The sequence below is a fragment of the Podarcis muralis genome, chromosome 2, assembly GCF_964188315.1.
Source record: "Podarcis muralis chromosome 2, rPodMur119.hap1.1, whole genome shotgun sequence".
NCBI classification, from domain to species: Eukaryota; Metazoa; Chordata; class Lepidosauria; order Squamata; family Lacertidae; genus Podarcis; species Podarcis muralis.
In genome coordinates this window covers 93,161,362-93,186,227 of record NC_135656.1, presented here as the reverse complement: position 1 = coordinate 93,186,227, position 24,866 = coordinate 93,161,362, and the positions used below count along the sequence as shown (strand labels likewise).

General features: G+C 40.0%; 1 protein-coding gene across 4 annotated transcripts in view; it reads left to right on the top strand.

Moving 5' to 3' along the window:
- Nucleotides 1–23,850, top strand: part of CHL1 (cell adhesion molecule L1 like) — a 220,886-nt gene extending 197,036 nt beyond the window's left edge. For 3 of the 4 annotated variants that reach the window (XM_077925023.1, XM_077925024.1, XM_077925025.1), the window contains 10 exons: nucleotides 28–98; nucleotides 1,765–1,984; nucleotides 5,507–5,622; nucleotides 5,768–5,972; nucleotides 6,785–6,907; nucleotides 8,077–8,256; nucleotides 15,421–15,582; nucleotides 17,343–17,474; nucleotides 18,256–18,328; nucleotides 20,721–23,850. In XM_077925023.1, the coding sequence (XP_077781149.1) occupies nucleotides 28–98; nucleotides 1,765–1,984; nucleotides 5,507–5,622; nucleotides 5,768–5,972; nucleotides 6,785–6,907; nucleotides 8,077–8,256; nucleotides 15,421–15,582; nucleotides 17,343–17,474; nucleotides 18,256–18,328; nucleotides 20,721–20,937 (1,499 nt within the window). In that variant the 3' untranslated portion in view covers nucleotides 20,938–23,850. The remainder of the gene's footprint in view (nucleotides 1–27; nucleotides 99–1,764; nucleotides 1,985–5,506; nucleotides 5,623–5,767; nucleotides 5,973–6,784; nucleotides 6,908–8,076; nucleotides 8,257–15,420; nucleotides 15,583–17,342; nucleotides 17,475–18,255; nucleotides 18,329–20,720) is intronic. The other variant, XM_077925026.1, reaches the window with a different exon arrangement.
- Nucleotides 23,851–24,866: the final 1,016 nt, after the last annotated feature.

Below are 24,866 nucleotides of genomic sequence, written 5' to 3'. Positions count from 1 at the left end.
CTTGCATTGTATTTTATTGATGCATAGCTCCAGACAAGAACCCGGAAAACATCCGAATTGAATCTTCTGAACCACATGAAATGAACATGACATGGGAGGTAATGCTCTTTTAATTGAAGGTATAGACACAATTGCTATGGTCCAAGTGAAGTCACCTGGTTCATTTTTTAATAAGCCTCAAAGAACACAGTGGACTTTCGGAGTGGGCATGCATAGCGCTGGGCTGAATATGTGATTTAAAAGCAAAACAAAAGCAACCTTCATTGCAGCTGAAAGAACAATTGTAGGATAACATCTAGGAAATAGCTTTAATCTCCACCATCCTTGATTTTGCCTTTTATTCCTTACATGCTCCCTTAGCTTCTGTTTTCTAATAATTTCTTACTAATTATTCTGTTTTTAAAAACATAGAAGTAGCTAAGAAGGTCTAAAGAAAGAATTAAGTTCAATTACTGCTTTGGATTCTACCTGCCCCAGCCCTTAAAAATAGTTTCAAAGGAGATTGTTTGATGAAATGCAAAATCCCTTGGGTAGAAATGAGACTGTGAGCCCATAACATCTTCCTTTGCCTCCAGTTTTCTGTGAATTGGTGTAGTGGTTAAGAGTGGTAGTCACGTAATCTGGGTAACCGGGTTCGCGTCTCCGCTCCTCCACATGCAGCTGCTGGGTGACCTTGGGCTAGTCACACTTCTTTGAAGTCTCTCAGCCCCACTCACCTCACAGAGTGTTTGTTGTGGGGGAGGAAGGGAAAGGAGATTGTTAGCCGCTTTGAGACTCCTGAAGGGGAGTGAAAGGCGGGATATCAAATCCAAACTCTTCTTCTTCTTGGCAGTTTCCATCATATCCTCCATTTTGGCTTCCTTCATTACAAGGACTGCAAATGTAGAGAGTATGCCATGTATTCATGAATGCAGGTGCCTTCTATAAATCACAACAAGCAAACTTAACTGTTTTTTATTCATCCTCATTCTCTTTTTCTTTCTCCTCTTTCCCTCTGGCAAATTATTTTACCAGCTATTATTATTTATACAAGGACATCATTGGACATAGCAATTTACAGAGTAACAGAGTGGCTGGGGCAACCCAGTCAGATGGGCAGGTTACAATGTTTATTATTATTATTATTATTATTATTATTATTATTATTATTGCAAAAAGGCAGGTCCTGCCCACAAGGAACTTGCAATATACATCTACGACAGAGGGAAATCAGAGAGGAGGAAAGATAGAAGTTTATACATATTACTGTTATGTAAATGACTCTGAGCTAGATGAGTACCTCAAATGAGCCATAAAAATATTATTATCCAATAAGTCATTCAGATATAGTTTGGGATTTTTGTTGTCAGTTGTTTAATACTCTGTAGGGTAATCTTATGTTTTAATGGACAAATCTGCAATGGAACATTTTTTTGAAAGAACTGTCATAGTGTAACCACAGTACAAATGACACATTTTCATGTGAGTTGATTGACATGGTAAAATGTACTGCAAATTGAGAGGTAATGCCTCCAACATTAAAGTATATGATTTAATAATCAATGTACTTTCAAGCCATATGTTCCCCTCTCTTGCTGGCTTTTAAAAAGCCATAACGTTCTGTCCTTCACTTACCTTAAGCCTATCTTTGTGATGTTTGCCTTACTTAAAGCAATCTTTGTGATGCACTTCTGAATTATATAGCCAACTGTTTCATGAAAGAGTGTTTCCTGTAAGCCAGCACAACAACAACAGTACCTGATTCCGTTTCTTCTTCGTTTGCAGCCACTGAAACCCATGGAGCAGAATGGACCAGGGCTGGAGTACAAAGTGAACTGGAAACAACAGGATAATGTTGAATGGGATGAAGAAACAGTGAAAAAACATTTCTTGGTATTGAAGAACACCCCCACCTTTGTACCTTATGATATCAAAGTTCAGGCAGTGAATAGCTTTGGGTCTGGCCCTGAGCCCAATATAATAACTGGCTATTCAAGCGAAGACAGTAAGTAATGGGGAAAAAAAATCTTTATACAAAGAATGGTCTGTGGGTGATTTTCAAGCTGAAGGGTGAACGAGCTTAGAGTTAAGAGTTGGGAGTTAAATTATTAAAAAGACAGAAAGCTGAAAAATGCGGAGATACAGAAGCTTTTTGCTTCCCAACATTTGGCAGGGAGGGGGGAAGCAACCTAAAGCACAATTTTCAATTGAAATGCAGAAAAATGTGGTCAGTTGTTTGTCTTTCATGATAACCCCATTTTGTGATCGTGTGTAACACAGTGTTTCTGTTACTTCAGTAACAGAATTCCAAACATTTGTTATTATGTAATTAATTCTGACTTTAAGGGGCGAGTTCAAGGAAGGTGAATTGTCACAGTCATTTTTGAGAGGTAGAAAGCTTCACATGGTAACTTTTCTCAGTTATCATCCTAAGCTTTCTTGTGAAGATTTGTCCATATGGCTAGATCTCCCCACAAAAACTTTACAAAAAGTAAGCATCTTCCTCCCAAAATTATATTGTGAAAGCTCATCCTAAATGTGTCTCAAGCATATTGATAGTTTATTTAATGATGATGATAGTGATAATGATGATGATAAATATTTATATGTCATCCATCTTTGAATCTTACTGGGTTGCCCCAGCCACTCTGGTTGAATCCTAACAAAATGTTAAGTCACAATAAAATATCAGCCGTTGAAAACTTACCTGAAGCCTTCAGATGCGTTCTAAAAGTCATTTATCTGTTTGACATCTACCCACACTTACCTGGGGGTATGTCCCCACTGAACTCAGTAAGATTTACTTCTGAAAAGACATGCACAGGATAGCACAGTTAATAAATTTACAAGGATACAACCAAATTTGCTGCCCTTTACACCTAAATGACACCTTCCAGCCAAATTGCAGTCACACATAAATATCTGTATATGTTCCAGCCGAGACTTTACAATTTAATATTTAAAAAGAAGTGGCTTAGTTTAGATTTTAAACCTCCAACAGACATTTATCCCTGCCTAATCAATATTGTTCACTTGAAACTTGCAAGACATAAAATACCCATTTCCCATCTCAATATCCCAGAGTTATATTCTGTTATTACATTAGTCTATGATTTCTACATCCTCTGTCCTTCCCTCCCACTGCAGGCACCACTGTCATAAACCACTGTACAGAATTTTAATATAAGTGCACAGGAAGTCATAACCCTAATAAAATAACTGTGAGTGTACAGTAATAACACAAAGCAATTGTTTCTTGTGTAAAATATGGAAGACTGAGAACCTCTGCTCCCCTGTTGAGAAAATTGGACAACAGTCTTTCCAGAAGCCTTGCTGCTGTTACACTGCAATTTTTTCTCTCTTATCTTGTTTAGAGAATGGATATATATATACTTGGAAGATTATAAGCCCCCTGCTGCAGTACTAGGAATCAAATACTTTTGCAAGCAGAACAGCCCTTTTTTTTAAAATGGGCTCACTTCAAAAAGCAAACCAACCAAAAACCTAGCTTTTAAGGATTTAAGGCTTAAGACTACAAAAAGAGGAAACCCCACAGTAGTCATTTGGGACAGGATACCTCAAAGTCCTTGATGTGACTGAAATATGCACAATCTTTTAGCATGTGGCAGCAAGTGATTGAGATGCAGACAGCAATACGTTACCGAATTGTTTAAAATCTTACGTTCGTATTTATGCAGGTACTGAGACTTCTTAGTTCAGCCAGGAGGAATAGTTATTCAAGAAGGCCTGCTAAAATGCTCCCATGGTAGGGGTGGTTATGCAGAAGGCCCCCGAGATTGTACTCAGAGGGAACTTTTCACAGCCTGCAGGCACATTTTAGAATCTGAAAATCTGAGCTATCACTAAAGGGGGGGGGATGCCAACCCTTGTAAAAATATATTTATTTTTGCTGTTAGAAAAAGTAATGGTCAAGCTAAAAATGGTGGAGCCTATTTTCTGAGCATTTTTCTCCACCCATCCCCATTTTTTGGAATTTGTTACAGAAGTATGAAAGGGGGCTTTATATATATGCAGGCTGTGTCAGTATCAGGGCACCCAGATGTATATTCATTGAATCATTGAATTGTAGAGTTAGAAGAGACCATAAGGATCATCGAGTCAACCCTCTACAATACAGGAATCACATCCAACATTCATACAGCAATTAATGTGTGTGGAAGCTCTGACTCCAGAACTCCACCTCTCATATCTGGCATTTATTGGCTCACCCCTAGAGAAATATCCTATGCACTGGAGCTGGGCAATTGGATCTGGCCAGCAGGCTAGCAGCAGGTCCTGTGGTTTGACAAGTGGGTGCCACTCACCTATCACCTGACATCAGGTGACCCATTTTCTCACACGCTCTTTGAAATTAAACCATACTGTGTGTGGCACTTTGAACCCCGGATGATCCTTGGGGATTGCAGAGAACCATGCATAGTCTTTTGCAGCCCTGACAACCAGCTGATCATTGGGGCTTCAAAGGGTCTCTCATGAGTCTTGCAGGCACAGATTATCAGCTGGTTATCAGGGCTCTCAGGGCATTGTGCTGTGTACAAGGCTTTGCAGGTGGTCCTTTGCCAAAGCTCCCGGTTCAGCACAGTTGTGTCTTTACATGCCCTGTATCTGACATCATATGTTATGCCCAAAGCAGCTTTGAGAGCTAAATAGAGAAGCTGGGTGGTCTAATTAGACTAGCAGACCTGAGGTTCCTCACCATGGCTACATACTAATATGAGTGACTATCCTTATGTAGCCAAAAAAGCACTATTTGCACTATTCAACAGGCTTGGAGTGATTTTGCAGAAGTACAAGAAATATGTGGTATGGGGGAGGGTACTCCAGGCAGGAAACCCCCACCCAAAAAAAAAAAAAATAGCCAGAGGTGGACAGAACCAGCTCAGTGGGCACAGAATGCTGATGAACTGTTTGAAGAAATGGAAAACCAAGAGCAAAAGAACACAGTATCATGGAATATGGCAGTGACTGAGCAGAAGCCCTCCACACTGCAACATTTTGTTGTAGGCCCCACTGATAGCTCATATAGTACAATTCTGTGCATATTTATTCAGAAGAAAGCCTTGCCAAGTTCAAGCTGAGCCTATTCCTAGAGAAGTGTGCATAAGACTGCAGGCTTTGGTGCACAAGACACAGATGGAGGCTTGGTTTGAATATGATAACATCTAAATATCACAAACAGCTTGCCTGTAGTAGGGATTTGATGGGACCTAAAAGTAGGAGGCTTTTGAGTAATCCAGAACCATCATTTTAAACCCAGGTCAGTAAGTGGGTGTCAAAGAGCCAGTTGCAAATGAGGAGTTGAGGAAGATCTTACCAGGGCATTTTAAAGGAGTAGCGTGCAAAACTCTGGTTCATTAACTCTCACTCTCTTCTCTCAGTGGCCCACCAAGAGAGTTAGTTAGCTGGCCATCCTTTTAAACTCATCATGCATGCTGGCACAACTTCAAAATATATGATGCTTAGCACAACCATTAACACAACCCTGTCACCTTCCTGTATTTCCCAGTTCCGGAAGCGGCTCCTTCCAATGTGATTGTACACGCTATCAACAGTACTCTCGCTAAAGCCATCTGGTCTACCATTCCCAAGGACAGAGTTCGTGGCCACCTCCGGGGCTACAAGGTGATTACGGTTCTCCACACTACCCTCTCCCTCCCTTACTCTACGTTTCACAGCCTCTTCTAAGGGTTTTATTTTTGGTATGCTATGTAAGGGTCCTGGTTGTTGTCCCCTGCCTCAAATGTTCAGTTGGATCTTCCCACTACAGGTCAGCTGGTGGAAAATACGAAGCCGTTTAGATGGAAAAAGCCATCGCCAGGAGAAACGTTTCTTGACATTTAACGCAGACCGAAACGATGGAATGATTCCCGGCCTGGAGCCATTCAGTGAATACCTCTTAACTGTTTTGGCTTTTAATTCCAAAGGAGCTGGACCAGAAAGCAACACGTACAAATTCCAGACCCCCGAGGGAGGTAAATGAGGGAGGGGAAGGGAAACAGTAGTCAATGTTCCTAACTCTATTTTCTCTTTGCTTCAGCTGTGTGTGGTGTGCTAGCTGTTTTCCCCATGTCTGAGTATTCTCACAGCCAGAACTATGGCATTAGCATCTTTCAATTGCTACTTATGTGTTTCTACGACCAGATTTTGTTTATAGTCTGCTTCCTGCACCCAGCTGGACATGAATGAATGTGGATGAATGATTACCAGCTTTACATAAATAATCACTGCAATTGTGCATTCATTGGGCCTCACACAATTATTGCCATTGTCTTTCATGGGAATATGTTTGGTGTCATTCTCCTGCCTTGGAAATCTCTTAAGAGTATAATGGGCATGCATCTGTCTAGATGGCCCACGTGAGTAGCTTCAGAGAATCAAAATTGCTGGTGGAATGAGTCACACTCTCTTTTTTCACATTTCCTGGCTTTTGCATCTCCATCCGGGAGAAGTTGCACAAACGCACTTCCCTGCACTGCGGGTATGGTTCTATAGTCCTTGGGAGTTCATTGTCAATATCTGGGGTCCCCTCTGAGTTCAGGTTCTTGGGTCAAATATGGTAAATTAGATTGTAAAGGATCTATTTGGCTGTGTAATGGAGGATGGCATGCCTAAGGAAAACAAGTCGGCTCTGAAACTTTACTTAAGGTGCTTCAAGTGGTGCAGTGTGTTTAATAAAGGAGGGGGAAGAACCAAATGGAAAGATGCTGTAAGCTTATCCAAAATCAAATGGAATGATCTAGTACGAAGAAAGTGCATAATGTGTTTTTTTGGTTGTGTTTTCCAGTACCAGAAAAGCCACACTTTCTAAAGATACTAAACTTAGATAAAGACTCTGTAACACTATCATGGGGACCACCGAAGAAACCAAATGGCATTGTCACTGGATATATTTTGCAGTACCAGATAAGTAAGTACATGAATGGTGCGGTTGGATGTAGAGCTTAATAACAAGCAAATTTTGGAGACATACTGTTGTTATCCAGTGCTCAAACAACAGAGGGGGGGCCAAGCTCCTTTCTTTTGCATCATTCTCATTAATCCTGGTTTTTTGAAAGCTACAGTGGGAACAGAGCATGATTTGGCTACAAGTAGGAGGAATCACAAACTAAACAACACTGTATGTAGTTTTAAAAAAACAACAATAATTTACAGCATTTCAGCACCTTCTATTACATGAAATCTTATATAATATATACAATAACAAAATAATAATAACGACTCACACAATTCAGTATCTCAAAGCCAAGCAGTCTAAATATTCCTGAAATAAGTCCGTGAGAGAAACCTTCTATGTGTATACTTGTGCTGGTGTGGTCCCAACGGAACTCCGACAACGAGATACCCGGATTTCTATCTCTGTTTCATGAATCTTCTCCTGGTCAGCTCAAAAAGGAACTACACAATGGCAATTCAATGCTCCACCAAATAGGTCAGCTTCAACCTTAGAATAGCACTTTGCTCCTTTTTGTAAACTACATGCAGAGTTGTTTAGTTTGTGATTTATCTCTCTGTATTTATTGGGCATACAATTGGGAGGACTCAAGGAATGGCGCTTCTGAGTTTCATTAAGGACCTTCTGGGTTTTCTCCCACAACTCAAGCGCCACTGTTATTTTCTGGAATAGCTAGGAGGCTGAGGCTATGAAGGGGGGCTTGTGCAAAAATCATATCTGGAGCTATTGCATTTTGAACTGAGCAGAGCTGGCCTACCACTAGGCAGAGTGAGGCAACTGAATCAGATGGAAGATGGCAGCAGCAGCCCCAGCAGTTCCTTTTGAGCCCCATAGCGATTCTTCATTGCCACATAGCTTCTAAGGCATTGCTATTTTTCTACTTTTTTGTGATACTCAGAATGAAAACTGCACTAGATATTCCCCCCTCCCCCCATTTATGGAAATCGATCAACATGTCATGAAAGCTATGTATTTCATAATGTGCGCATAGAGATTTAAGTGCCTGTTTAGCTCAGTGTTCATGGATCAGGGACCTGGTCCATGAGGCATGCTTTCAACAAGTCAGTCTCCTTCCAGATGATGGTGTCTGACTGACTACTATTCTTTGCTTCTTCTTTTTCCAGTTAATGAAACTGATGACATTGGGCCCTTGCATGAAATCAATATTACTAACCCATCATCATTCAACTTCAGGCTCTCCAATCTGAGCATCAGTACAAAGTACAAGTTCTATGCAAGAGCCTGTACTGTACAAGGCTGTGGGAAACCAATCACAGAGGAAGCAGTAACAGTAAGCGAAGGCAGTAAGTTACAAATAGAGTGGTGCTGAATTTCCATTTGATGTTTTTGCATTAAAATCCTGTAGGTTTAATGCCAATGACTTTCCCCCCTGCTTTTCATCCAATTCTCGGATACAGCTAACATTTAAGGCTTCAAAGAGCAACAGAGCTCTGAATGTCGTTTAAGGATATGACAACATTACCATTTTGTTGCTGTTTCACCATTACCATTCTGAAGTATTTACAAAATTGCTTCCTGTGATAATTCTCTGAAGAAATGAATTTGCATTTTATTCAATTTGTGAGCCTTCACATTTAGAAATACCTGGGCTTTAAGGGATTGAATATCTGAATTTTGCATTCCACTTTCTCCTGGAATGAGAGAGAATGGTATCTCAAACATTTAGAGGTGAGGAAACATTCAGTTCACCTTAAAGGTGAACTTGTCTAATGCACACTTTATGAAACAATGTGTGAACTAAAACACGACCCTCCTTCGAAATTCATACTTCTCTGAATTTTGCAGTGCAGTTTTTCAGTCAAGAAATGCATACAAAAATGCAAATACTGGGTGGGAGGAGTGTGCATCAAATTGTATTATATTGGTGAAATTAAGAGACAGCCGTGCATTATATTAGGGCAGTGATGGCCATGCTCAGCCCTCCAGTTGTTTTGGGACTACAATTCCCATCATCCCTGACCACTGGTACTGTTAGCTAGGGATGGTGGGAGTTGTAACCCAAAAACAGCTGGAGGGCCAAGTTTGGCCATCACTGTATTAGGGGAAACTGGTTTCCAGAAATGTGAATATTAAGGGGGGAAAGTACACAGGAAAAAGTGTGTATTAGAAGGAATTCACATTAAAATAATGATAAATTTTCATGAGGTCCCTTTTTAAAAAATCACAAAGTGATGTTGAAATGTGAAGAACTGAAGACTTAAAAAATGGGATACTGTGAGAAACCACAGTTGTCGGATTTGCCCATCTGTATGCAGTTCAGCCTGATTCCAGGCTGAACAAATGGAGTGCAGTCTAAACATTCAGTTAATCAATGGACATTAGCAAACTTCATAAATTTGTTCCAAGTTAGCTCAATGCTGAATTCAAAGAGCTAACATGCACCAGCTAACTTTGGGTCAGACTGCAGCTACCAGGTATAAGCTTGTGTCTTGTATAATACAGTGCTTGCTGCAGGCAGACTTTTACCATAGATGTGGCCCAGAGTAAAAATAATAATTCAGTTTTGAATTCTTCAATCACTCCTTCATTGGTTATATTCAGTGGTTCACTTGCTGATCTGATAACCAAACCCCTGCTGATACAATTACCCATCTCACTCATCTAAAAAACAATCAGAAGAATGGCTTGACCAGTCCACAACTCCAGTCCTGTTACTGAAAACCAACTAGATATTAATTGGTACAATTAAGTGAGATTGGCACACCAATTTGCCAAAGGGAATGAGATAAGAAGAAGATGCCTGAGCTTATCAGTGTGGATAATATGCAATAGCAGTGTTGACAGGGAAAAGTCAAATATTTTCTTGCACTTTCTTGCATTTAATAGACTCTGACTTGTAAGTGGCACAACCCATTTAGACTACAAATCAAGTCTATGGGACTCTTACCAAGGTTCCTCATGTTAAGATAAATTAAACACACAGCATGAATGGTTTCTTTGAATGTCTGGTCAAATATACTCCACCCCGTTTTACAAATGATATTGTCTGCGTCTGCCAGCCAGACCTGGCATGTTATGATCCTTACTCTACAATATTAAGTCCCACTGAAGTCAGAGGGTCTTATTGCTGAGTAGACCTGCATAGAAATGCACAGTTTTCTACTTCGCATGCTTGAGACATCTGAGCTATTTGTTCTGCAGGTCAGTTCTGCAACCTCATCAATAGTTTGTCAACTTTCCAGACTAGGGAACCACCTGCTCCCAGCTCCTCAGAATTCACCTTCAGCTTATTGGCCCTCACCCAGACCTCCACTGTGTCCAGGCACAGATTCAAGGCTGGTTCCTATGTAAGAAGAAATACAGAACGGAAGATCAGAGGGAAAGAATAGCATAATGATGACGCATTCACATATAGCATGCAATTAGCCTATCACATGCACTCCATGTGTCCACAACTACCATCCTTAGTCAGTCAATCAATCAGTTACCCAATGACTATGTGCAACCCCACCCCCTAACATCAGCATCACACTCCAGAGTGGAGAATATTCACAATTTTCTACCAATCACCCCACCCAACAAGGTACAACAAACAAATCCAACTGTTAGCCAGGTTCTCCCATTGGTTGAATACCAACCAGATACCCCCCCCCCAATCTAACATCGGAATATCAATATTCACTGATTAGTGTATCTAAGGCACCTAGGGCCACCCATAATGTCAAGCAAGCGAAGAGGTTGGCACTCTCAGCCTAGTAGGGCTGCACCTCTCTATGTCACAGTGTGCTCCTTTAAAGCTTGCTGCCCTTGAACTTGCTCAGTGTCCTGGTACTCCATCTCTCCTCTTCCTCCCATGTAATGCAGATTAACCTAGCCTGTGAGGCACTTGGGAGCTAGGAGTGGGGAGGAATTCAATACCCATCTCTCTTCCCCCTCAATGACAGCTTGTTTCCTTCCAGGGAATCTGCAGCAGGTCTCCTCAAATCCCATGGTCCCTTGAGTTCTTAGAGAATGCTAGGAGTGTAAGAAATACGACTTAACAGTTTTTTGTCACCTAGGCAGATTCAGGTAGTCAGAGCTTCCTCTACGTGATGTACACAGTCTGTCCCTCGAGATGCATTTGCGTGGAGGTCTTAAATTGTTATTTGGGACAAACACAGTGGCAATTTTCATGATCATAGCAACACCTATTTCTAATCCTGCAATCACAGCAATTGTTTCTGGCTGGATGCAGCTGTATCTGTGAATGGCTCAGATCATATACTATATTCATAGCAATGATGTATCTGCTAAGAGAGCTTGCATGGGGAAAGTTCTGAATGCCTGAAGCAACTATCAAAAGCTATCTTTTGTTCAGAATGAGATATCCCAGAGTTAGCCAGGAGGTAGTTCTACTTGCACAGCAGATCACTACGGTTTTAATAGTCATTCTTTAGAGGCAAATTTCACCAAGACTGTCTTAACTTTCCATTTGTCATGTGAAGTTGTTGATCAGAGACCAGCTGTCCAACATTTTGTGATAAGTGTGTTGAATAGCAGACACATATACTATGGGAAAAATTGTATAATAGCTCATCTTTGGGGAAGGTTTAGCTCATTTTCCCTACAGTATCATAAGTTCTCATAAATCTCCAAACCCGAGAGAAATCTTCTGAAATTGCAGTCAGGTGTTTAAGGGTCATGTGCTTCCCTTTGTTTAAGGTTCATGTGCTCCCCTTGGTACAGCAGAAAAATGAGGAATGGTGTTAGTTGGTTTATTTTATTATGGCTTCTATCTTTCTGTATATTAAAAATACATTTAAGCTGGCCGCTTTCGGTTTTCTAAAGCAAATGCCTATAGCTCAGTGACCTTTCATTTTATTGACCATAAATATGTCCTTACCAATGTGTTTTTGCTTTATATTTTTCAGGTTTCTCCATTTCTTTTCCTGTTCTAGCCACAAATGCCTACCCAATTATCAATGATTTCTCTTGTGTAGCATTGTGTGCCTATTGTATAATGAATAACTCACTTATTTGGGAGGGTATAGATGCTCAGCTGTTCCTCAGTGGACTTCTGCATTAAACAAATCTTAAGACCTCCCAGAGAACAAGTGGTTGAATCTCAGTATAGATGTCTTCTGGAGGGCAATCCTGAAATCTGGCAAATTAACTAGATGTTTGGTAGATGTCTTTAAGATTCAAGGCTTCCCTGGCATCCAATCTCATAAAATCCACTGCACTTTTCCTCTCGGATGGATAGGAGGAATATACACTATCCATTTCAGCCCTTTCATGCCTACTTCAGACAGTTGGACTCCAAAATGTCTCTTTAAAAATCCCCTTCCCCAATCAAACAGCTGGTGAATTCCAGTGTTCAGCGTGATTTGTAGGCCAGGAAACCAGCAAGGCTTCAGTGGAAATGAAGCCCCAGAAACAGTGCCAGATTTACGTATAAGCTAAACAAGCTATAGCTTAGGGCCCCACTCTTTTGTGGGCCCCTAAAATATTTAAAGAAAAAACTGGGTGTACATTTCCAAAATATAAGATAAAAATAAAATAAAATAAAACCTACATACAACAACAGTGTTTTGTGTTGTGTAGGCTCCTATGATGTAAGTAATGGGCCCCGCCTGCTAGCCTGCTCCCTAAAATATCACTGATTTGCTCATTTCTATATCAATTACTTTGATAAAATACACATTTTGTTATGTGCAAATGGCTTTAGATACCTATTAGGTCCATAAATTACCATATAGTATATATTCAACACAAAAAAGCGACAATTTGTTGTTGACAAAGGACAGCTGGACATATAAAGGGCCCCATTACCTTCATTACCTTAGGTCCTCATCAAACCTAAATCCGGCCCTGCCCAGAAGTGTATTAAGGACAGAATTTGCAATGGAGAACTCTCTTCTACAACCATAAGGTTCTTGACTAGTGGCTACCACCCAGAAGATCGTAAGCACCACAGCTAAATAATGGAATGGCAGGTTCTGATCTTAGTAAAGAGACATGTGATCCTTTTGATTTTCCCTTGGCTCCTTTGCATAGTGATGCCCATGCACTGCTGTCTTTTAAATCACAGCCTTAACCACTGATTTATTACTATCATGATAAAATTTCCAACCTGAAACAAATATCTCTGAAAGGTCACATATCCAAATAGAATGTGGGTGTAAAATTACCGCCATACTTATTCTACAAATTAGAGTCTCTTGCTACTTTTCCTTTCAGTTTTTAATCTCACGGAGCTGACATTTTCAAGTGTTTTGCATCATTCATTATGACAGAAATTGACACAACAGAGTTTATTTTTTGCCTTGTTGCCTTTTAGACAGCATTTCTATTAAGTGTACCATTTAGACTTTGAGTTGGGGGGGGGGACATAATTAAAATATGACTTGTAATGACCTGCTGCTTAATTTGTGGTTTGATTAGAAAATGTAGTTTCAACTTTACAGAATTCATTTAGCAAAATCTACTCTGCTAGATAGTTTTAATTATGTTAAAACCCTTCGCATCAAATTTTGGTTAATGTGCCGATCAACATGTTCACTCTCTCTGTGGTGGTATAATAATTAAAGTAGTGATTGTAATTGATGGATTGTTGTCTTGGAGAAACATATCATATTCTGCTCTCTTTGACTATGCCCACAGTGTTCTTAATCTTTTCTTTTTTCCTTCAGTTGTCTTCTGAGTGTTAATCTCTCAAAGCTTCTCTTTGCTTGCTTTGTAGTTTCAGAACTAATGATCATAACTTCAGCACCAGACGGGCAGATAGTCCAAGAGTTTCCAAGCTCCATATTATGTGACTTAATAAACACCAAATATCTTGTTCATAGTGGGACCTAGAATGATAAATTACATCCAGCAAATTAAGCCACCGAAGTCCCTGTTTAGAAAAAGTGCAAAAGAATCAGCGCTATCTAATTTATTTTATATACTGCTACATATTCATAAAATATATAAGAGCAATTTACAACAGCAGCTTATAAGACCATGCAGTAAAAACCACATTAAAAAATAAGAAGTTTAAGAAATTAGTTGGGTTTAGATTGCAGGGAATGTATTGAAGTTGCCTTGGGCAAGTCAACATTTCTTGGCTCATTTTAAATAGGATTACATTTCTGTTTGGGACCAACTTATCACATCTAATCCTTGATTGATAAATAAAATAATCTAAGTCATTATGCCACTACCAAATTAAAGTACATCTCAAGATTGCTGCTGGGAGTTGAAGGAACCACATAGAAACATTTGCAACTTTCTGACAGTTCATATTCTGTCATTTTGAAAGTAGAGATAGGTCAACACATTAAAAAAAAGTCTTATGGATCAATTATTTTAGTTATCCTATTTCACAGTCAAAGTATTCTGTATTTTAACAGATCTTTATTAATGAGCATATGGCCGTGTTCAGCTTTAGGCTAGTAGTGATTGTGGGTTTTTAAAGAGCAACAAACCATGATCTCTGTTTTGCACATAGTGGGAATCCAAGTCTTCATGGTTTGTGTATCTGACTCACACAAGTGGAAGCGTGAGAATAGAATGATCAAAGAGTCTGCACTTATACACCACTTGTTCACAGTAAACTAGGAAGTCTCATTACATGCCAATCATAAGATAAATTGAATCTGACCAAATAGCCCTATTCCACTGACATTTAAACCTGAAACTCAGTGGAATTTAAGTTAAATCAATAAGACAAAACTCACTTTTCATGCAATGAATCCATACTGAGGTGTGACTGTAGGCTTCATATTAGATCAGGCATAGGCAAACTCGGCCTTCCAGATGTTTTGGGACTACAACTCCCATCATCCCTAGCTAACAGGACCAGTGGTCAGGGATGATGGGAATTGTAGTCCCAAAATATCTGAAGGGCCAAGTTTGCCTATGCCTATGTTAGGTAGATTCTGTTTATACTGTTTTGTGATGCTCAGAAACAAAGCTCAACGAGAACAGAGCAGTTAGCAGCAGATGTTGGTGGGGAAGTTTTCCAGCCTTTCTTAACAGATATAGATTTAAATATAAATGTTATCATATAAAAATGATTTATGTGATATTAAAATTATTTATGTGAATATAAAGATTACCTAGAAATAGAAAAGTATTACTATATTTCAAATACTGACATTTATATTCAGTGTTTTCCAGAATACTTCTAATTAAGGCAAAGCACCTAATAACCTAAACGAGCAGGTCTTGTTCAAAATTTTAATTAATATGTTATCTAAGGTAGATGTAAACCTCATCAGGTTATACTGTCAGTGTTAACTTCTTCTCCATACGTTTTGTGTTACATTATACATTGCAATATATACAACATACCGGTAGTTCTTTTAATTTGAATCCTAAACGATCCCCAAGGGAAACACTGATGATGTTCACATAATCGCTTACCTAATCCTTGGAAGGGAATAGCTAAACATGTTCATATTTACCTGTATTGATTTTGTAACTGTGCCTTCCAAGGCCCTAACCCAATTCACATATTTTACTTAACTCTGTACATTTCGTAGGTAAAGCTGTCGGGAAGATTTCTGAAGCAGTAAATCCCACCCCAAAGACTCAGCCTCTTGAGGCACTTGAGCCTGGAACTGCACACACAGTTCGACTAGTAACTAAGAATTGGGTTGATAATAATAGCATTTCTGCAGATGTAATAGACGCCAGGGGGAGAGGTGAGAATTTTCTAAGGCCTCTAACATGGCCATTATTTTTGTAAAGCAAAGTTTAGCAATATAATTGCAAGTTGCTTCAGATAGAGAGCATTATATAAACACATTTGGAGAATACAGACCCACTGTCAACAATCTCATTGAGATTTCTACCATCGACTTCAACAGAAGCAACGCTCACTCAACTCACAATTCTCAAGCCACTCTCTGTTGAGGAATTTCAGGCCGGGCCTTGGCCATAAAGGCTTCTGCTGATGGAACCAGAGATCAAGCAGTGAGTCAGTTCCATTTGTGAGCTGCTTCCTTCTTCAGGAGGACCTTGAGTCATGAGTTCCATCCCAAGCAGGCAGCTGTATAAGGCCAGGCATACAGAAATATTGCCGAGACTATAGAGGAGGTGACATTTTAGTAGTCAATACCTTTTTGTCTTGTGGGTGGTTATTCTCCCATCTTTGCTTTAGGCAGATAAAGTTTGTAAATGGTTTTATCTGTGACTAGAGTCATCCTACTCCACTGGTAGTGATGCAGCGAAGAGAAGAGCAATCCTATATTGAATTGGGAGGGGTGAGATTTAAGTGGTGGATGACCCACCATTGCCAAAGCCCTGCCATCTCACCTTCTGCTACGGTGGAAAGGGCTTGCATCTTTTTGCCTACATTAAAAAATAACCCAAAATCCCTCACATTGAAACCAGTAAGAGATCAGTTAATTATAACTGTGCCAGACTGTATTATTATAACTGTATTATTATTATTATTATTATTATTATTATTATTATTATTAAATTTGTATACCCATAGACCTCAGAGTGGTTCACAACACAAGGCGCTCAGTTAAGGGGCTCAGTCAATTGGCATATATGAAAAACAAAGAGGGCTGGATCCAGTAGATTCAAGGCCACCCACAGAATGCCCTGTTTTGCCCCCTGCACTGATGGAACACTGAAGGCAGTACATCACAGCCTAGAGACTTTTCTACAGCCACTCTTGGAAAGTCTCCAGTATGGGCAGCAAGCAGAGTTCCACCTCGCCAATGGAATCACTCTTCTGTCCAGTTCAAACACCATTCAGTTAGCCTTATGCAGAGGTTAAGGGTAGTCTCCTTGCTTTTGTAGCTTTTCTTAAACTCAATCTCCCATAAAACTCACTTGTACCAGTGTAAGTGAGTTTGGTGCTGGCCGATTTCCATTTGTACTCCAGAGTGAGTGGCTTGAGAATTACAGTCTAGATTTAAAATGCCGTTCCGCACATTGCATTGCCAAGAAGGGTGAAAGTGAAATGATTTTTAAAATGCTGAATGTGTATTATCTACAGACTTTAGCTGCTATGCCCAATGCCCAGCGGGCAGGTCTCTTACTCCTTGCATCTTAAATGCAGCTAGCTAAGCACTTGCATGTGTTCTGTATACTTTTTAACTCTGTCTCTATTCCAAAAACTGCTTTTGCATGACAGGCTTACCTAAGATCTGTATTGGCTTTCCTATTTGGCATGAATCTCTTTAATCAAAAATCTTTGTTGGAATTCTCATTCCAGAGATCGGTTGCGTGTGCTGCAAACTATTTCTTTGCCTTTAATATAAATGTTGATCCTCAGTTCTGTCCCACTTGGAATGATGGAATCCGTCCCTCTATAGCAAAAAGTGTTTCATGCAGAATCAGTTTTAAAATGCATCTTTTAAGTTATTGTAAATGAGAATATAATGATATGGATATTCTTCTTTTCTGATGCACGTACTCCCCCCCCCCCCATTTCTCTCGTTTGAAGCATCCATTGGGATTTATGAAAGAATCTCTACGCAAGGCTGGTTTATTGGACTGATGGGTGCCATTGCTCTTCTGACTTTATTGTTGCTAACAGTCTGCTTTGTTAAAAGGAACAAAGGAGGGAAATACTCAGGTAAACCATGCTTGTGCTCTCCACACTGAATACACCTCATCTAACTCATGCTCAAACCACTGTTAGACTGCCCCAAGCTCCATGATCCCATCCAAGAAATGGTGCTCTGTGGGTCAATTCCAGCCATTGAGGGGCCTTGCAGAATTTCTGGAAGTGAGCCTTCCTCTCTGTTGTCCCATCCCCTTATCCCAAGGTAAGGTTTCCCAAGGGGAAGATGGGAACTCCAGTCTGTGAGAGGAATCAATCACAGCTTGTAAGGTAAAGGTAAAGGGTCCATTAGGTCCAGTCGTGGCCGACTCTGGGGTTGCGGTGCTCATCTCGCTTTATTGGCCGAGGGAGCCGGCGTACAGCTTCTGGGTCATGTGGCCAGCATGACTAAGCCGCTTCTGGTGAACCAGAGCAGTGCGCGGAAACTCCGTTTACCTTCCTGCCAGAGCGGTACCTGTTTATCTACTTGCACTTTGACGTGCTTTCAAACTGCTAGGTGGGCCAGAGCAGGGACCGAGCAACGGGAGCTCACCCCATTGTGGGGATTCGAACCACCAACCTAATGATCGGCAAGCCCAAGAGGCTCGGTGGTTTAACCCACAGCGCCACCCGTATGCCAATCACAGCTTGTAGTTGGTGCCAAATTTGAAAGGTGCTGCATTCAAGCCCAGTTTGCCAGGGAAGGCTCCAGCTTCTTCCTCTGCAGCCGTATCATTACCTGCTCACAATGTCACATATGAGCAGAGCAAATGGAATTTGCAGAGAACTGAGAAAGTCTTATCTTTCTATACAGTGAAAGAAAAAGAAGATTTGCATCCAGATCCCGAAGGCCAATCGATAAAAGATGAAATCTTTGGTGAATATAGGTTAGTGTGTGCTTATAGCTCTTTGCATTGAACTATCAATTGTAATGTCTTTTAATAAAAACAACACAAGCAATCATTTTTCAGAGGAAATCTCGTGAAATCCTACATTGGTATGAAATGCATCTAGAATACTAAAGTTCACACACATTTTGATGAAGGAAAATGGCTGGTGGAATGGTTCTTCAATGTGAATTGTTTCTTGTCTAGATCTCTAGATATATTAAAGGTGGTTTTATTTCCAGATTGGGCACTTACTGTTGGTGACAAAGAAAAAAATAGGTATAGAAGGAGGATTTCCTGGATGCCAAGATCCAGGTTTGGGGGAAGTACTCTTTGGTAAGAGAACCCCAGCAGAGATTTAAAATCATAAAACATGTAGCAAGGTAAAGCATAGAAATATAGGCTGTTAGACCTTTAAAATATGTCCTTGTGAGTTCCAAAACTTTCTTCTTCCCTTAGCATAGAAAAGACCACACTTTTGGTAAGTTAAAAATGGTTTACTTACAAAGTCTCCAAAGGTCAGTTCCATGCGTTTTTCCATACATCAGTTAGAAAACATAGGCAGTCAAACTTGGCTCAGTTACAGTGGTGAAAATTCCTAAATTATTGGTATAAGAACACAAGAGTGGCTTGTAAAAGCCATGCAGTCTGAGCTTGGGGCATTTATCTCGTAGGCAGGTCTTGTTGCTATTATATAATGCATAGAATTCTACAAAACTGCTTAGTTGTTTTCTATAAGCTGGAGAAACTCACCACATATGCCGTGCAGATTTCCCTCTGTGCACATGGACAATCCCTTCCATAACAGAAACAAATGAATGGGGTCTCTGTTTGAAATTTGCCACACTGTTGTGAGCAATGCAAGTTATTATACGTATTAAAATCTATGTCAACCATATGTAATGACTGTTTCCTGATCCAGCAAACCAGCTGTTCCTCATGGTGAATTTAAAAGGTTTCTGACTAAATCTAAATGATCCACCTAAGGTACAAAACCACATAATGTACCATTTACAAGTTCTGCATAATTCCTTGTATATTTGATTTTTAATGCTTTCTTAATGGGACAGATAATTAGAAAGGTAAGCAAGTCATGCAGGTGGTATCTTTCAGTCCCCAGGTAAAGTATCAGGTTCACCTCCATGCCTTGATTATCCCTCCAACATTGGTTTCTTCTTCCCTTTCCTTGGTTTCTGCTCAAAGGTGGATGTGTCAGACTTACCTTCCCATTTATTCCTTCTTCCCTTCTCTTCCTACTTTCTGAGTAGAAATTGCTCCTCCGATTCAACAATATTCACACCAATTTGGGTGATCTAGGAATCTTTTTTAACTTGTTGTAACTTATAAGTAAATAATGTTATATAGACAAGAGTGTGGTGAAAGGATATAACCCAGGAACTTGTGTCAAGGAAAAATAAAACCAAGCAAGTGAAAGATTCAATCATATGGATCAGGAATGGGAAATCTGTGATCCTCCAGATGTTGCTGGACTCCAGCTTCCATGAGCCCTAGCTAGCATGGCCAAAAGTCAGGGATGATGGGAGTTGTAATCCGACAACATCTGGAAGGCCACCAGTTCCCTGATCGATTGTTTTCCTCAAGAAGCTTCCATGGTTCACAGAGTTATTAAAATAAGCAAATTTAAAATATAACTAGATTATACTGGATCCTATTTAACTATCTAATTTCCTTTTTACTTGGATGAACCAGCAGCTTCCAAAACTAAGCTATAATTAGAGTTGTGCCAAAATCTGTCCTCTGGGTTTTTTTTTTGGGGGGGGGGTATTTTTCCCTCTGTGAAGGAGACTTATTTGTTTTTCTTCCACTTTGTCAGGACACTTTAGAATTTCTTTGCATTTCTGTATCATGGTGCGGTGGTTGAGGGTGGAGTCTTTGTTTTCTATCCCAGAAAACATTTCTTTAGCATTCTGCAGCCACCCCAGCTGCTCATACTTCCTGATGTGAAAAAGCCACATGGGCAGAGCATATGGCTATCGAGCGCCTAAGTTTGCTGTGCTGGCTGATTTTGTTTTTTCAAGTTCTTCTCTTTCTTTCCCTTTCTCAAAAACACTTTCTGCCCTGATTTCTTTAAGAGTAAAAAGACTTCAAAGTTAAAGAACAATACTACATCTCCTCCTTCCAGTTAAAGACATCATGGGATTTTTCAGGAAGTGCAAGCACTTAGGAAGGTTGCAGGATGCAGAACACCGGAGACATGATTTGCAGAAAGAAAGAAATGATGCTCAGAAAACCCCTTGGCCATCTCGGAAGAGACAAACTAAAATTGACAGTGTTCTTGCTCCAAATAGTTTTCCCAATTGCTCTTTTCCCTTGATGTGGCTATGTGGAAAATGCCTGTGTGTGCTTCTCATCCATGCTTCTCCTTTTATAGTGACAGCGATGAAAAGCCACTCAAAGGGAGCCTGCGGTCTCTTAACATGGACATCAAAGCTGCAGAAAGCGCTGACAGTTTGGTGGATTATGGAGATGGGGACCACAGAATGTTCAACGAAGATGGCTCTTTTATTGGAGCTTACACGGGTTGCAAGGAAAAAGCATCGGTTGAAAGCATTGGCAGTTCTACAGCAACCTTCCCTCTCCATGCATAAGATGTTAGCATGAATAATTCATTTCAGATCACCATATTTATCGTTTACTAGCCATCAAATATCATACAGGTCAGACGTAGGCTGCAGGAAAGTTCAAGACCTTGACATCCGGCCTATGTAGAAATAGGCGGTTGACTTCGAAAGCTGGTTTTTGAGACTCTTCTTCCTCAAGGCGTGGTCGTTTTCAGTTAGTTAAAATGTGACTCAGACCTACAGTTTGGTAAGATATATGCCACTCAGTCTGACCAAAACCATGGCTACTTCAGTGTTATATATGTATATAGGGATCTGGTGCCCTCCATGTTTCTTACGACCCAGTCCTTTAGATATGTGTGGCTGCAACGGCACTCAAACAGCTTACACTAAAATGTTTACTATGGCGTCTTTGGTTTCGATGGTGGGTCACAGGAGTCCTCCTGCACTGCCTCTCAGATGCAATCGCATTTTAAAAAGTGACTACCAATTACTGGATGCTTAGGATTGTGCTGGCATGACTTACCCCTGGGTTGGCCAATGTCAGATAGGATGCTGTCTGACCAAATCATTGCCAGCCCTGCCTCTGCTAAACCCACCTGGTGCTCAGTTCTCTGCTGCACGGCAACACTATGCTATGCCGTGCCAGTGTGTTGCGTCTGCCAATGGTGTGCTAACACTGACCCATGGTAGCAGTGTAGGTAGCATCTTGTATCCAGAACGATCCCAGTGCAATGTACTCACCCACTCAATTCCGAATGTTTGTTGGCACACTATAGCTAAAAGGATTGGACCTTAAATTAGAACTTCCTTTGTTTCTCATTGCCTTTGTGCAAACATTTCAAAGCCCATTTTCTAATACTATCATAACCCCGGTACTTACAGGGATCAGACTCCGGGCAGAGAAATCAACAGTTACTTATAGTAAAGTCCTACATAGTAAAGAGAGAGAGAGAATTCTAAATAAATGCATTCCAAATGCTACATTATTTAATGTCCTAAAGGCAACTTCCCCAATGATTATGGAATTCGTATTCCGTGTTGATGGCAGGGGCTTCGAAATGCAGCACGATCTACCTTCTGCCAAACTTCCTGAAACAGCGGATTAAAAGTTTTTCTCCTCTTTTTGACCACTAGCTGGTGCTCTTTCTTTAGGAAATCAGCTGCAACAGCTTTCTTCTGGCTGGGGAAAGCACAGCTCTGATTCAGAGCAATTGAGTCAGTTCGGGGGGGGGGTATAGGTTCTCCGACTGCTTAGCACCCCTTTTAAGCAAAGTGCTGCCTTTTGAAGCAAACTGGGTTTATCAGCACCCTAGCTGTATATTTGTACACCCACACATCTTTTTGTACATATTCTGTTTATATTGTTGGAATGGGGGCAAGACACTTTTTTTTTTTGTTGCTGCTGTTGTTCTGGGTTTTTTTTTTTTTTGCAGCAAAACACAATGGTTTCTGGGACCATGGAGCTGAGGGTCAACTGGGTTTCTCTTGTCAAGTCCAGTTTTATATGAATGAGGTACATTTTCCATACAAAACATGTTGAGAAGCATTTCTGCTGTATTCAATTTCCCTCCTCCTGTTACACACACACACACACACACACACACACACACACACAATCCCCCAATGAATATTTTAAAATTCATTGCAGGCACAGCTTATGTGCTACTGAATCAAAGGAAATGCCATTACTGAAAAAAGTCTTTTATATATATTATTATTATTATTTAGTCCCAGCAGAGTTGTCTATTTGAGATTGTAGAACAACTGTTACCCAGTACTAGAATTATTCCAGTGAGTTTTATGCACACGTGGTCAGGTTAATGACAATGATATTGGAGGCTGCTGCATGAAAAATTATCCCAGGGTGAGATATGTCAGCATTTTGTGTGAACATATAGTCAGTTTGTTATTCAACCTTTCCCCATATTATTTGGTAAGCATTTACATAGACATACTGATAAATCTGGTGCATGCATTTTAAAAAATAAATTCTGAGCATGTACAAATATTATGCTACTATTGTTCTCTTTTGAGGTGATTATGGAATTTAACAAATAGTGATGGAGAACTAGCTCCACTTACTCCATTGCGAACTCAGAATCTTCATAGGGCTTCAGTTTAGTGCAAAGGGCATCCCAGTTGGCAACATTTCAGAGTTACTTTGGGGGGATTATTAGAGCATTTGGTGCCAAGATGACTGAGATAATTTAGGCTCTTATAACAGTTCACACAGGTAGTTCTTTTGGCCTGTTCCACAGGTGACAGAGGAGATTGCGTCACCAAGATTGGCTGTGTTATCATTTATCAACTTAAAATCTGGCAGAGAGTGAGGAAGTTTGTATCATTCCTTCAGTGGTATTTTGGAAAGTAGTAAAATCTGAACTAGATACACAGATGCAGCAATGCCTTCCTTGTGCAAATGCCACAGAGGAAAAACCTGAGCCAAAATCTCATGTGCCTTCTTTAGAGGGACTGAGGAGCTGGATGGATGCAAAGCATTCAATGCCCTTCAGGGCCCACCATATGCTGTGGATAGTTACTAGTCCTCAAGGACTCAAAACATGAAGCTGACCTCCCAATGTGGGTACAAAAATCTGCTGGGGGGACGGGACACAAAAGCCCTGTTAAGGCATTCAGTTACCTGGGAGCACCTTGCTGACCATAACATAACAGCAGTATGTATCAGACTTTTTACAAATGCTTTATGATGCTACGGCAATATCCCTTCTGTTTCCCATTTATCATATGAGTGCTTTTATCTATTCCAATTTTTCCTTCAGAAGGTGTAAACCTTAATGTCACATCTCAAAGCTAGAAGAAAACATAAAATGCCAAAAGAGAGTGCACAATGAAAATGTTTTTAAAAATTGCATTGAATTGTTAAATATGTGTTGGCTGAATATTAATGAATAGTGTGAGATTTTGGTTTTTTTTTTTTTTAAAAGTCTGCCTATTAATATCTTTCCATTGACACGCTCTAAAGACTTCTTTAAAAACAACATGAAACTCCTGAACATTCCTGGACATTTTCTTGAGCAAGAGAGGGAGGGAGTTGTGAAAAAGAAATATTAATGTTTTCCAGTATGAGCTTAATAGTTGAAGCCAGAATACATGCTGTGATTTTAGCAGGGATGTTGTTTCCCCCCACAATAAGTGTAAATTTGAGATGACAGCAGAGTTGATTTATCATCTTAAAAGCAGAGGTTATGTTGAACCTCTTTCTGCATTCAGAAATATAAAATTCCAGTAATATTAAATATTTGCCACTTGATATGCAGAGCTGATAAACTGACATTGCATACTTAGATTTTCAGAAAGCTTTTGTGAAAGGGATGGGCCATACTTGGAAACTTCTTTTCTTCATGTGATTCCTGCCCCAAGTCTACAGATTTGGAACTGTCATGGTAAACCAGATTGTATTCTGCACAGCCTGAAACAGCTAGCCACTGGAAAAACATAGTGAGAGCTGGTATATAAGCTACAGTTGGTCCCAATATCTTACTACGACCACCACCAATTACTATATGACTGAATAACACATTTGGAAAATATAGTTGCCATGCAAAATTAAAATTATATCTAAAAAGCATCTCATGGTGATTTACAATGTGAAATTGGGCTAAGATTACAAAATGATATGGCTTTAAGGGTTTCAAATTGTACAAACAATGCAACATAGTAGATAACACATCATAAGCCACTACTTACTGGAAAGGGAGAAATAACTAATTCTCCTTTGTTTCATTATATTTATAAAGATTGTACGGAAAGCGTTTCAATAATAGAGTAGTTCTAGCAATATCAGTGAGATTATATAGCAGCTGCTTTGAGGATTTTGAGTTGTTTCGGAGCTCTTTTCCATAGGATGTGGACCCATGCTATGTTTATAGAAAAAGAAGTACCAGAACACTTGTTCCCTTATAATGGTAATGGCGCCCATTTGAGAGGTGCCA